Source organism: Tachysurus vachellii, chromosome 18, assembly GCF_030014155.1.
Source record: "Tachysurus vachellii isolate PV-2020 chromosome 18, HZAU_Pvac_v1, whole genome shotgun sequence".
Lineage (NCBI taxonomy): Eukaryota > Metazoa > Chordata > Actinopteri > Siluriformes > Bagridae > Tachysurus > Tachysurus vachellii.
In genome coordinates this window covers 10,141,239-10,156,106 of record NC_083477.1, presented here as the reverse complement: position 1 = coordinate 10,156,106, position 14,868 = coordinate 10,141,239, and the positions used below count along the sequence as shown (strand labels likewise).

At 40.9% G+C, this 14,868-nt stretch overlaps 2 protein-coding genes across 15 annotated transcripts in view; one reads left to right on the top strand and one right to left on the bottom strand.

Annotated features, from left to right (window-relative positions):
* LOC132861296 (RING finger protein 222) lies at positions 1-1,666 on the top strand. Its single transcript, XM_060892760.1, has one exon. It carries the CDS (start codon positions 157-159, stop codon positions 730-732), a length of 576 nt encoding a protein of 191 aa, XP_060748743.1. The 5' UTR covers positions 1-156; the 3' UTR covers positions 733-1,666.
* Positions 1,667-1,808: 142 nt separating this feature from the next.
* arhgap44a (Rho GTPase activating protein 44a) overlaps positions 1,809-14,868 on the bottom strand; it is a 38,566-nt gene continuing 25,506 nt past the window's right edge. The window contains exons 12-23 of one of the 14 annotated variants that reach the window (XM_060892752.1): positions 14,659-14,740; positions 14,000-14,080; positions 13,276-13,389; positions 12,998-13,089; positions 12,695-12,878; positions 10,653-10,670; positions 10,262-10,450; positions 8,680-9,183; positions 7,135-7,277; positions 6,476-6,859; positions 5,876-5,927; positions 4,692-4,830 (exon numbers count right to left, since the gene is read on the bottom strand). In XM_060892752.1, the coding sequence (XP_060748735.1) occupies positions 5,920-5,927; positions 6,476-6,859; positions 7,135-7,277; positions 8,680-9,183; positions 10,262-10,450; positions 10,653-10,670; positions 12,695-12,878; positions 12,998-13,089; positions 13,276-13,389; positions 14,000-14,080; positions 14,659-14,740 (1,799 nt within the window). In that variant the 3' untranslated portion in view covers positions 4,692-4,830; positions 5,876-5,919. Of the gene's footprint in view, positions 6,860-7,134; positions 7,278-8,679; positions 9,184-10,261; positions 10,451-10,652; positions 10,671-12,694; positions 12,879-12,997; positions 13,090-13,275; positions 13,390-13,999; positions 14,081-14,658; positions 14,741-14,868 lie in introns of all 14 variants that reach the window. The other 13 variants (XM_060892753.1, XM_060892748.1, XM_060892754.1 and 10 more) reach the window with 13 other exon arrangements.

The window sequence follows — 14,868 nt, the reverse complement described above, 5'->3', positions numbered from 1 at the left end:
TAACATGCTACTGAGTCATTTAGGCGCATTTACGCAACATCTGTTGAATACCGTCGCTGGTACCATTTCTGTAATTTCCAGCAGCATTTTTCATGTGTGGAGCTGTAGAGAACATGCGGATATGCCAGTAAACAGTTCAGAGTCGAGTGTGTTTGAATGATGATGGATGATGAAGTGTACAACGTGGACTGTCCAGTCTGCTTTGAGAGCTTTTCCGACGCGGCTCGCACCCTGAGTTGCGGACACGCGTTTTGCCATGACTGCCTGGTCGGGACTTTTGTGAGCTCAAACAAAAACGGAGTTATCACCAGAGATACTATCATCTGTCCCGTGTGCAGACATGTCACTTTCGTTACCAAACTACAGGGACTCGGAGGAGAAAAGGAAAAACACACGAAGATGTTGGAAGTGCCTTTAAGGTTCCATGGCCGCCCCACATCTGCGCCCGGGTATCGGCGACTGGGACGTTGCTTGAGATGTATTTCATCCAGGATGAGCCGCAAGAGATTGGTTTGTCCTAAAGACTCCTCACAGTTGTTCATTATAAGCGATCTGGGACACCCTTTGGCTGAAGAAGACATTATTGACGTTGGGACGACTGTGGCGATTCGTGAGAACAGCACTGAGCATGGCTGTGTGTGCACATCATCACACTGCCTGTTGTTTCTTTTAATCATTTTTACTTTACTGGCTTTGATAGCTGCAACCTTGCCTTGGGTTTTTCTGGCTTAAGGATTATTGCCTTTTTTATGAGAATGGCAATAGTTTATACATTGATGCTCTGTGAGAAATAGAGATCAGAGTCTATGTGAACATTTCACAACATTTCATTTCACCAGCTTGTTTTGTACTTATTTTGTAACTCCTGGTATCCCTAACACAATGGGCTGCTTTGTCACCAAAGAACTGCTGATCCCAAGCTGATGAAACACTGAATTGTGCTGAGTTGTACCTTGGGCATCTCTGCTACTAAATTTTTAATATGAAAAGGATTAAGTGAGCAAAGGAAGCCTGGCAAGCAGCTTGTCACGTTGTAAGGGGATTCTGAGAAGGAGTAAATGTGCCTTGATACTACCTTTTTTTTTAGACACACCCTTGTTCTTCAAGCACTTCTGGTCACACAGGTTAGAAAATGACATTACGTTTTCTTCTTGACTTGCACTGGACTCTTTCTATGATATGTATGAAATTCTATGACTGTATTTTATTTGAGATGTTAGTACATTTACAAATGCCCCTTTATAAGCAACATAAAGAAGCTTTGACAAAACAAACAAACAAAAAAAAACCAGCATCTATATTTTAATAATAAAAGGTCAGACAAGAAATATTAAAAATGTAGAGTTTAATATAGATATCTATATCTGACATTCTGATCAGGATTGCAATAGGCTTCAGAGTACAGACTGTGTTGTTCCACTGATATGCTAAGCTGAGGGGATAGAAGGGGAAGGTAGGGGAGTGGCATACAGGCAACGTTTGTACAGAAGTTGTTAATGCAGGGGAGAGGCTGTACATCAATGGACACTGTGCACTTATACAAAAATCCATGACACTTCTTTAACCAGCTGTTTACACTTGCTATTTTTCACCCTCTCCCCAGTTTACTGATAACATTTAAGAGACTAAAAGAAATGAAAGAAAAATAAATTGTGAATTATCTGAAGCGACTAAGTGCATGCATTGCATTGTCACATCCACTTTCTGCATTGTCAACTGACAGCTTTTGGGGGTACAAACTTATGATGGTTAGAAATGTTAAGCATGTCTGGCCCTTGTCATCTTTTTAATTTAATGAATTCAAGTACAGTAATAACTGAACTAAGGAACTGTTGAAAACTGTGGGAAAACAAACTTTGAACTTCAGCACCTGAATTCACAAATAAGCTATTTTCCTTAATAAAGAAGGAACGCGAAAAGTCATACTTTGTGGATCAATTGTGTAAAAATGTCTGTATTCCACATGGCCCATGGTGTATTCAATCCTAAAAATTATAGCAGCTGCAAGGGGGAAAAAAGTCAGATAAAAATGATATGGCCTCAGGAACAGGTTGCAATGAACTGTAACAAAAAGACGAGCATGTTCACTTCAAAATCCCCTCCCTCAATCCCACAACGTTTAAGCAAGCTTTCAAAGTGACTGGCAAAAGCGGCAGATTAAACGCAAAGAGTCACCTAAATAAAATAATAAACCATGCGTCTATTGCAGCTGCTATAAGGTATTGGCAAAGCCTTTACCTTGTTGCAGGTCATTGTAAAAGTTCAATTACATTCAATCAACACTCACTTATTTCAAATGCACACCTGCCTCTTCAAAAATCACTGAAGAAACCATCACACACACAAAAAAGTAAAAACCCTCAAATATACACAAAACTCGCCACTGGCTTCAAGACATAAATATCTATTGTGAGGGCACTTGCAATTATCATTGTATAATCACTACAGCTATTAAAAGAGTACTCAGTCACCAATAACCATCATAGTAGAAGAAATTGAGAATGCACACTGAGGCATACCATACATTTCAGCTAAGAAGTCCTCTTGTCCCTGAAGTACATTAATGCTTAGTCAAAGAAAACAATAACGAAAGCCATGACATTTGGGATTGCTTCAGAGTCAGGCTCTTGGTCAGTTTAAAAAAGCATGGCTGTTATGGCCATTTCTCTGTGAGGTTAAAAAAAGAATGAAGTGTAATTGCACTTTCTCTGGCCCTGTTTGTGTTCCACATGCTTTCAAGCAATTCAGACATGTCAAACTACAGCATCTGTTGGTCTGTAAGATTACTGGACAAACAGATGGCACTTCTAACACACTGTCCAACCTTTCTTTTGGCTATAGCTTCAGACTGGGGTGATTGTGGAATGGAGAAGGCAGCAAGACTATGGTGAATGATGGGAAATCAGAACCTGCTTTTTTATGTCGATCTGAAAATGAACCCTGACATGTTAAAAAGGAAATTCCATATAAGAAAACCAAGACCCTGTAAGGTGGGAGTAGCTATCCAGATAGAAGAGAATCAAGGCAAAACAACAGATTTGGTGACCAACAAAATGACTAAATATATGGCTACCAATTACATGTTTTTCCTTTTTGAGCTTAGCTATTATATTTTGTTCTGATGTGCCTTGTACCCAAGTACCAGTGAGGGTCGCAGGTTTCCTGGCAAGTTCTTGATGTTTATAGTTCAGTAAAGGTATTCTTATGTGTAATGCCACCATTTAAAGACACCATTATTTGTGTCTTTTTTGAGCTGCACTGCACCTAAATGCTATCTAGGTAGATGCAACAATCGAAATGATCACCAATTTGTAGAACAAAGGTCATGTCCATAATGCAGGGCAGATTTTAGGGCTAGAATCTACTGTACTTAGACATACATATCTTCATTTGTGTTAATACAGTTAGTATTCATGGCTTACAAAAGTGCAAGAGCTCACTTACTCTGTGTGAATCTGGCAACAAGTATTCAGGGACAAAATAATACTCCATTTCCATAGAACATTATCTCTATACAAGATAAATATGACATGTAACACATATGAATATATAATCCATATTTGCCTTTAAATTTGTCCTCTCATTAACACATATCTACAGATCAATATGTACAATCATTGTATTTACACAAAAGAGGAACCTGTCATTACACTTGTCCTGATAACAAAGTAAGAATGGGAGGCACAAAATACGTCTTAATGGTTTCACCTCTCTTTACAGCAGAACCATCTGTTTTACAGCTGGCTTTGGAAGTGTGAAGAGTACATATGTACCACTGACATGTCTTATCAAGTATTAGGACAGTGAGGCAAAACATTTACTATGATTTCTTGTTTCACTGATTATTAGTGTATTACAAACATCTCAGAATATTTTCATTATGTGCTTGAATTGATCTGTGCACGTTTAGACATTTAATTAGAAATAATGTCATGATACTGTCTATGCCAAAGCAGTGGTGTGTATATAGGCATGTGTTTGTCTGAAAGACTGATACATATATAAAGAGAAGAGAAGAGAGAGAGAGAGAGAGAGAGAAAGAGAGAGAGAGAGAGAGAGAGAGAGAGGACATGAGCAAGAATGCCAAGGCCTCAACATTGTAAAACTGGACATAAATAAAATTGCATGCCTTGCTTCTTCAATTCATTTACAAAAAATGAAACCTGCTTACCAACTCTGATACTAAAGAATAAGAGCAAATACTACCCTTTGACATTTTGATTTTATGCTTCCAGCACATAGAAATATAATGTTCCTTTGGAGTCAACAAAATCCCCTCTGTGTCCGTAGTATTGCAAATTATCTGCAGGCTCCAATAAGGCAGAAACAACAGAGAAAAACCTAAAAGTGTAACGTGGCACATTCTTCACAACACAATAAATTCTGCAACATTCTTATAGTCTTCCATTGCTTGTCTTTGCTATGGCACAGCTTGTGAAGATATAATCAAATACCATATCTACTTATCAGTGAGAAGAAGAGATGATATTCTGATTAGTCTCTGAAACATGTAAAGGTTAGCAGGCATATGTTTGTGTTGGGTTGGGGGTCCAGCTCCAATGGTGAGGGTGGGGTAGGTGAAGTTGATGGAGGCCTGGTTGCTCATAGGACCTCAGCTGAAGGTGGGGGAGCTCGGCAGGGCTAGGCGGCCACTGGCTGGGCTTTGGGGTTACAGCGTGGTGCTCTGTGCCTCCTCCTCAATCACGTGTTCCCCCTCCGGAGAGTCAGCCATGGCCAGGGAGCTCCGGCACGGCACCCCCACCCTGAACTCGTCGAGCAGGCTGTCCAGATTGACATTGATGGAGGGGATTTCCAAGCTGAAGAGATCTGCTGATGGGTGGCAAGGAATGGCAGCGAGGGTGAGACATGTGATGAAGACAAGCAGGACAAACATGATTATGGTCAGGTGGAGGAGAAATATGATGGTGAGGATGATGGAGAAAGGAGAGAAGAAAGGAAAGCAAATTAAGTTCTTGGTCCAACATTTGAGGAAAAGCCAGCGCGGGTTGGTTTAATGTGATTTGTTGAAAGTAGGAGGTTGGAGAGAGGGGTTGTTCCCTAACATTCTACACAGGGATTCTGTCATTCTAAACCACTGACAAAAGGATTCTTTTCATTTCAGGACAATGCTCGGTTGTCCTCTAATTCTTAAAATGAAGATTTAACATTTATCATTTAAAGGTTATTATTAAATCGATAAGTATTCAATCGACTGTTTCAGGATCATCACAGTTGACATTCAATGGATAGCCACCAAAATAACCATAATGCTTTGACAGAGACAATGAGATGGGTGTAAAGCGAGGGAAACGTTCAAATCTGCAGTTCCCTAAGGAGCTACCGTATGGCCTGGGTTCTGATTGTGATGACCTCCCCTGTGTAAGAATGAGATGGACATGGACAGCAAGTGGAGCGGTGGTATTTCAGAGTCACCCCACAGCTGGCCCGGCTTCATAGAGGGCGGAGTTTAGCTGGGCCGACCCATGTGGTGAGAAGCAGCTAAATGACTCATAGGGGAGTGGTTTGGGGAACGTTGGTGGGGCAAGAGAATTATCATTAGGATGGAATTTAGAAGTGACGACGTTGGTGGTCCGTAAGCCATGCACAGCCCAGTCCCAACACCATGCATAGACTACACGGAGATAATGAGGCAGCAACAAACAGCTCCACAGAGAGAAAGAATCAAAGAACAGAGAGAAAAGAGATAGAGATAGAGAGAGTACAGTGCGAGGATGAGAGAGCTGGCTGACAAGAGCATAATGTACAAAGGGAACAGGCTGCAGGAGCCCCCAGACTCAGCCACAGCACCAGGCCCGATGGTGTGAGATGAGGCTACGGCGTGGGGCGCAGCTGCGCAGCAGGTTTTTGGGCTTACCCTAAACGTCCCCCTCACATTTAGCCCACACTCAGTGCCTGGCCTCACACAGCTGCAAGGTGCATAACAATGGCAGGGGACAAAAGAGTCATACATCAATCAGAGTGATCAGGAGAATGACTGACAAGACACACCAGAGGCTCAAATGAGAGAACATACAGTCAGTGCCCACACAGCTGACCACTAGTACCATACACAGAGCACAAGCCTTACTTAGAGACAAAGTCTGTGTAATATGAAAATTACCAAGACAGCTATTGAACTTTATAGCTAGGGTATATACTGTAGATCCAGGAATTCTGTAGATCCAGGAGTTCAATCCCTTTATGCTCCATATTCAAGTGCTTTATAATAATCCTGAACATGACAAATCAATAAAAAAATAAATAAAATACTGGTCGTAAAAGAATTAAAGGCAACTAAACCTAAAGGCACCTCATGCTCAGGAAAACATGAAAACAAAACACAGTGAAAACACTTCACATTTTTAGGGAACCATGGCTTTTCAAAGTCCATCGCCTGCGTAAGATGGCGAGACAGACAATTTGAGAGAGGGCTGCTGTCCTCCCGCTCTTGCGGTTGTCACGGAGACATGTTTACCTGTGGACATGCTCTCCCCGGGGGACAATCCGTCCAGCAGGCCCTGTTCCATTGGCTGGGGGACACTGGGGGGGAGAGTGGGTGGCTGTGGAGGGGGCAGACTTGGTCTCTGTCGCGGTTTGGGGGCGGGTCGCGACTTGTTGAGTGTGCCAGTCAGAGATGGGGGAGAGGACAGGAGAGAGTGGGATGTGCCTAGCGGGCCCTGCCCAGGAGAGGTGGGGGGCACGTGCCCCGGGGCACAGCCCAGGCCATACGGGGATGGGGTGCTTGGGGGAGTGGGGGACAGGCTGACCGGGGACGGCTGACCTGTGGACTGGTCGGACATCGCCCCTGACTGGCCGTAAGGAACCTTGGGTGGCACAGGGGCCAACTTCTTTGAGGCTGCTGAGAAGAGAGAGATAAAAGAAGAGGAAGGACAGAGATCAGATTCATGAAATGACAGACTATAGGATTCTAGAAAAATCTAAACCAATCAACAATTTTTAAATGTCAAGTAGTAATGAGCCAAGACTCCTGTATAATCTCATTAGAGATAATGATGAGTTTATTATGCAAATCTATCTGTCTTTCATGACTACAAGATAACTAATTTTGCTAAATAGACCATGCATCATATAAAATGATTATTTAGATGACTTTAAAAAATAATATAGACAGACCTTTGCGCAGAGTGTGAGGGCTGTGCTCAGCTGAGTGAGGTGATTGGCTGTTGCTTTGCTGGCCAACAGGGGGCACTGGCTGTCCTGCTGCCTGCATGGCCTTATGGCCAATCACAGGTGAGAGCTCCTTGCTCTTTAGAGTGCTGGGAAAGAGACAGAAATATGATGGCCTGACAGAGACTCACAGCTGCAATACCCACAATGAGGAAAGGTGCACAAAAACTACTCACACAAGGCTTATTCCACCTCCATATACAGTCCAAAAATAAGTTTAGGTTACTCTGAAAGTATCTGAGATTATTTGAATAATGATAAATCTACGAAATAGTGTGTTAATATTGCATGACTGAAGTCAATATTCTCAGCAGCTTTTTTTGACCCTGCTCTCAAAGTCAGAGAAACATAATGGGGAACTGAATCAATTGACAATACAGTTAGTAGGAGGGGAATAGAGTGTCCTTGTGTAGACTAGCCATCCACCTACAACATCCCACATCTGTACAGACACACACACACACACACACACACACACACACACACGCATTTGTATTTGTAATGCAGCTGAGTATGTGTAGAATTCCTAACCCTGACAACACTACTTAAGTGGCCAGGCTGTTACATCTGAAGTTATGCCGGCAATGGCTTAATCTGTGTAGTTTCCTGAGCTCTAAATGGACATCATCTGGATGGAGACTGATGGAAAAAGATGAGGTGAGAGAGACTCTATCAGGCAGGCTTGTTCTCACGTACGGGGAATACAATAAGGAGACTCACACTGTCCTTCTGATAATAACTTTTACCTTGCAGTGATGACTGTAGATGCTTAAGAGTTTCTGGATTGGAAACAGTATCATAGTACATTCTTGTGACCTTGCTGCAAGCTCTTGAACAACTTAGGTAACAAAAGAATGGTATGCGATTTCCTGCTCAATTCAAAATTTGGACTAAATGTATCAGGAAGGATGCATGTGAGCAATAAGTTTCCTTATTTAAAAAGAATTGGATTAGCATGAAGTACCTTGCCAGCATATCTGTTTCATACTGCTTTTAGTAACCAAGCTTAATTATGGGTACATATGCTGACCTTCAATTCTATACCACTGACTTTTATTTAATTTCTTTTCAGGCAGCAATTTCTGTCTAATATCACAGGCAGAAAAGCCATAATAGGCAAATGCACCACGCAATGTATCGACTGATAGAAGGTATGGCATAAATAAATTAATATGCCACTATATGACCATGAACAGGCTTGTCCATGTGTTTTTTATTTTATTTCTAATCTATGGCAGGATCCACTTTCTCTAAAAGCCAGTAACATCCTCAGTTGCTAGGCAACCCCCACGAGAGGCTCCCCTGGACAACGAGAATGTTACAGAATCTGAGGTATGGCGTATGGCGAAAAGAGCATTCTAAGCATAAGAACAGAAACAAAAAGAGAGAGGAAAAATTTGGTCTTTAATTAGGAGAGCCACTGTAAGGGTAGCCATCTTGGTGTGTATGTAGCCGAGGTCAGGTGGGTGGGAACATACAGGCGGTATTTACCTAGGCAGCCTGGGGGGTCCTCGTTCACGGGCACATGGACAGGCAGCCCACGGAGGGGGGCCAGATGTGGGAAGGCTAGGGGGGTTTCCGAGGGCCACCTCGTTGCGGGTCAAAATGAGGGGTGTTTTAATGTAGAGAGGGGATGTGTTCACGTCTGGCAGCTCACATGCTGGGCCGTGTTTGGGGAAGTGCAGGCAGCTGGGCTTGGGGTTGGAGTTAATGTCAAGAGAAGAAGAGGAAGAGGAGGAAGAAGAGGAAGAAGGGGGTGCCTGGGGTTGAGGAGGGCCATAGCTGGACCAGCGTAATTGGGAGGGTGGAGAGTCAGGGGGCTGTGACTCAGGCCCTGGGGCCACTGGCCTTGCACAGGGAGGGGGCTTGGGATAGAAGTGGTGAGGGGCGTGGGAGGTGGTAGAGGAGGAGGGGTAAGGAGGGGGTGGCCGCTCATCCCCGTGTGGCGCATGGGCATGAGTGGGGTCCGGCCGATGGGGTGACACCTCTTTGGAGCTGCAGATATTGAAAAAAAAAATAAAGAGCAGACAGAGAGAGAGAGAGAGACAGAGAGAGAGCTCTAGTAACTGCACACGCACACGGATGATAGCACTAGCCGAAAGTGGATTTTTTTCATCTTCAGCATTGACTATTACTCTCTACTATTATAAAGAATATTTCACTAACTTATTCACATGTTAAGCTCGCAAAAAAAAAACAATAACTGCATCAGGCTCTGGTAAGGAGTAAATAAGTTCAAGTGTAGGACAATGGCAAAGAAGCGTAGCATACAGGAAGCCAGCTAAGAAGCCAAAACAATGAATTAAAAAGGGTGTGGGGTCTCAGTGTGTGCATTCAGATTCCACTGCACAAAAAGTCCTGCATATGAGAGAAAAAAAAACATCGCTCTCTAATGAGCTGAGAATGACCTTGTGTCTGCGCACTGCACCAAGTCCAGAACCATTTTTCCATTTAAACTGCCAAGCTCAGCTCTGACCATCATGGTTGCTGAGTTCAGAAAATAATTAAAAAATAATGCTTTTAACTATATCCATATTCTCTATAGCAAGCACTAAAACAGAGCAATCTAATAGCCTGGTGCATTAACTAAACCCAGGGCAGTTGAACAGACACAAAACCCTTTCATAGAGAGAAAGAGTCACAAGAGGGAAAGAAGCAAGCCAGCCAGACCTACAGCCATCACAGACCCAGAGAGCAACGTGTTAGCCACAGAATGACAACCAATGGAACAGTGCAGATGAGAACGTTAATGGATTTTGAAAAAAAAGAAAATATGACTCAATTATGGTTCGTGAAATGAAATGACTGTTAAGCCATAGCATGGATCTTTTTTTGCATTTGGAAACTGTACAGACATTTTTACAGGAAATGTCTAACATAAACTAACACCCTACCAATTATACATGTGTTTCCATATAATAATGATACAATTATGCATGTATAAACACTGAGAAACTGAATTTGGAGACTACATGAGAAAAAAAAGGGATGTTATAAGAAGGAGTTCGAAAATAATATTGACATATTTGAATATCTGAGAAGTGATGGTGGTGATTAGATAAAGAAGACTTACCTAGCCCTGTCTACTGGAGGAGGGGTGGGAATGGGAGATGTGTTCAGCTCTCCAGGCTGCTCAGTTATGAATGTGTCAGCAGGCGATCCAGGCGGCTGGGCGCTAGGAGGGGTAGATGAGGCTTTTCGAGCAAGTGTGGATGCACCTTTACCCTTCACCCAAGATGTGTCCATCACTCTGACTCCCATACTGCCCCCAAACAAAGAGAAAGCACATTCATTTAGAGTGTAACCTAAGTTAAAGTAATATAATAACTCAATTTTTTTTTTATTTTCTCCAGATTTTGTGGAGAAATCTATCCAAAAGGCAAAGAGAGATCCATTGAAATTTTGAATGCTTTAAGTCTACAAACATACACAGAGAGATAATGTTTATTATTGGCATACAGTACCTTTGTATTTTCCTAATGCTGCATTTGTAAGAACAGAGGAATGAAGGTTAGATGTCAGAATCAAAAGGTTACTGGCTACTCATAGACCACTGGATTTGACCACATGGGTATTAGAGATTATTGATGCAAGGGATGGAATAGAAGACAAAGAAGAAATAACGTACCTCTATATATAAAGCATTAACATGATCTGTGCTGATTAATAAATGTTTTAATAATTTTTATGCTCAAGCAACCTAGAATTTGACCACCTGAAGAATAAAAGTCTGAAATCTATAAATATGCATTACATGAAAAATTTGTGTAAGACCACACACTGGCCTCTCTCACTTGCTTGGTTATATTATGGTACATCATAACTGTAGACTTTTATACTGCATACCATATAAAAAGGCAAGATGTTAGAATAGAGAAACATGACTATGTATAGTACATGTGAACTGCAGACCGACTCAAAGTCCAAACAGAAGACATTTCGTCACCAAAGTCAGGGAACTGTTAATGTATGTGAACAGTGCATTAAAACATTTGCGTTTTAACTGTACTGTATTGGCATTAATAGTAGCACACACCTAACCACCCAGTTTAAACGTTAACAAAATACATTTGTCAAAACTGTGCTTGGCATATGCATGGCTGATACATAAAGTTCAAAAGCTATGCATATTCAAACACGGGTTAAGCACCTGCATGAATCAAATTGAGTGCATCATTTAGAATATGAAAATTAACTGCATGTAGTTCATGCCTGTAAATTCAATTTACATTATTTTTCTTCTGTAAAAACATTCGAGATGACGGGTTTCATTAGCATTTAGAGCACCACCTTTAAAAACAATTGATGACAAAAATCAAGGATAAAAAAATAATGCTTAAAACTTCTGAACAGAGATTTAGCCTGTAGTTAGACCAGAAGTATACATATACTTGTGTGCCTTTTCAGTATTAAATCCTCACTACACAATTTATTTCCATATCTGATATATATTTTTGTGACATCCCAATCTGAGTAGATTCAGTCCCAAAATATTTTTTTAAGTATTGAGAAAAAACTGCTTTAAATTAAAAAAAAGGTTAATGTTCTGTGTTAGATAAAAGTTTTTGTGCAAGCAATCCAAAATGAGTTTTGAGTGGAGTGATACAGTAATTGAAGAGTAGGGATAGTAAACTGAGGGGGGTGTGATAAAAAAGTCAAATTCTGACACAATTAGGTAGAGGCAAGCATCTGGAGGTGAGAGCAAACAGGCCACATGAGCAGCTGGCACTTTCCCCTGCTGTGTAGCTATTAAGTCTCATTAAGTCTAATTACCCCTAATTCAAATTCTATGGACAGACAGATATACAAACAGGGCAATTCTTTGACCTTTAACCATCCAAACAGCTTCTTTAAAATCTGGCATGTGTTTATCCTGATACAAATTTTTTAATAACATAGAAATAAAAAGCTTACATATACTGTAGAAAATACACTTTGATGAGGGCATTTATTGGAATGTATTATTTGAATGTTTCGACCAGTGCCTCCATATGCGGCAGTTTTCCACCTGTCGACGCATTGCAGAAGGAAGCTGAGTCCCCCAACCTTTAGCAGCAGTGAATGAAAACTCAGCTCTCGCCTTCCATCACACATCAAGCAGGTTGCTATAGAGACTGCACCGGCCCAGCAGGCTTTGTTTAAACAAATGGAAGTTTGTGGGAGTGTGGCGTCTAATGGTCTAATATCTCACCACGGCAAAACTCCAAATCGGAAAATACAAAAAGACAATAAAGTCATTCAGTGAACGTATAACCTATGCCCAGTTCTGAACAGATGATTATGATATAAGAAATGAACCTTTTCTTCTTCTTACCTCTGCTTTCTAAAAGATGTTCAACAAAGCTCGGCCTGTAATGAGCTATTGGCAAGATTCAACATGAGAACACTGCTGCCTCGATAGAGACACGATAGATGCAGTGAGACGTTGGATAGAGTGTGTGGGAGTCAAGCAGTGGGAGGGTAGGAGAGGAACAGCTTGCGCAGGGGAAAAAATATGAAACCCTACCCATCCTTTTTGTAGAACTCCAGCATCATGTTGTCAGTGGCAACGCTGAGGGGGCGTCGGCCTTGGTCATGCGTCTGCTTGCGATCTGATTGGTCCATGTCTGGTGAGGGCATTGAGCTGTAGTTGGAGTTGTGGTTGGTGTGGATGGGGCTACCGTAGCTGCCTGTCAGGTTGAACTCAATATCTAAGAATAGAGGAAGAAATCCAGTTTAAATCTCTCTCAAGGGGTAGACTGGTATGTGTGAATGTGTGTGGGGTGAGAGTGTGAGATAGCGAGAGAAACAGATTGTGTGTCTTTCTCACCTCCTGGGAAAAACCAGTCGGCATGCTGGATGATAGGCTCAATGATGCCAACGATTTGCAGAGATACTGTGGTCATCATTTCTGTCATGTTCCTTAACACAACAAACTGCCTATTTAATCTTAAACAATACTAATCCATACTTTTTATCTTTAAAAAGTCAAATTCAATTTAATTCAGTAACAGTAGCAGTAGCCCCATCAGTACTCACACAGCTATTGTGTCAACCTTTTAAAATTGGACTCATAATCTGTGAGAATAAACCAGGGCAGAGACTCACGCTTCAGAATGTGTCCACAGCAGATTGGGGCCCAACACTATTGCAATGTTACTAGGTGTCATTTTATTGGCATCCTGGTACTCAGTGAGCTTGGCTAGGAATTTTATCAAGTATCTACAAAAGACAGAAGCAAAGTAATATATTATCTACATTATATACATAGTTCTTCAAACATCAATCCTTTTCTTTTAATTCCTATTTTAGTCTGTCAATATCTTATATCAATAAGACAACAAGAGGATATAAAAATGGTTCAAATGCAAGAGCCCTTTGTTTTTGGTGGAACTGGTGGCTGTGTTTCAGACTGTGATCTACAGAGAGCATCGGAGCATCGGGAGTCTAGAAAACGTACTTACGCATGTGCATAAATCTTCTCTGTATATGGATAACTGTACCCGCATAAATACTGACATAACATCCTCAACTCCGAATATAGCCCTGAATGAATAATCTAATAAATTGCATGTTTAAGCATAACGTGTCTTCAAAAAATTAGACAAAAACAGTAATTAAACTTTGGCATAACGTGTTTGGCATTGTTCTGGATTAATACGAATATGAAAAATGACTGAATAGCAATTAATACTGCATTATTGATACTCTGCACACAGCACTAATGAAGATTATATCAGTGTACTTGTTTATATTTATAACGGTATTCATTAACTGCCATCCTGTCATCCTCACAAATAATGACAGCTGGCAAACAGCCAAAAACACTGACCTGAAGTTGTTTAAATTGGCTGTTGGAAGTTTCTCACATGAAGTCAGTAGGGCTTGGAGCCTCTTGTCCATATCTTGAACACTAGTGTGGAAAATATGAGTGTTTGAATATTATAACATCTAGTACATAATGTGATGGCTAGAACTGTAAAATGAATGACCCTATAATTCATGTGCAAAAGACTGCATTCACAGTATTTCATAATTTCAAGGGATTTATTTTATAGATGTTTTGCCATTGCCATAAGAAGAACAGTCAAATGAGCAATGCCTTTTTAATGTGCTTTGAACATTCTCTGGTTGTTACAGAGAATGTTATCTATGCATATATATGTTTCATTTTTTTAACATATATTGCATTGCACTCAACTAGATGTACATCATGATAAATATGACTTGTTAAAATCATATTAACATATTGCTGGCTATAGATTCAGTACTATAATCATAAATAAAAGGCAGCTACATTGTATTTTTAATGTTTAAACCATGCTTCAGTTGCTTACAGTCTAACTGAATAAAGAACTTTTTTTATTAGTCCTTAATTATACTAGGAATTCTCTATTATACTAGAAAAAAATGTACTCTGTAGTGCCATTAAGCTCCAGCAGTGAGCTGAATTTCACTGGTTTACATGCTGGTACTACAGCTTCTACTTACTTTGAAGCCTGAATCCACTCATCATAGAGCTGAGAGGTCATTATAGGTTCAGGGAGTTCACGGAGATATGACTTTAGAGCTCCTGCAACAGAGAAAATGGTGCAGGAAGAAGTAAATAAGAATTTTGACATCAAGACCTAAAATGCATGATATGCTTTGTTATCATTAACATCTGCTGCTTCTAACACATTGTTGTGGTTAAGAATGTGT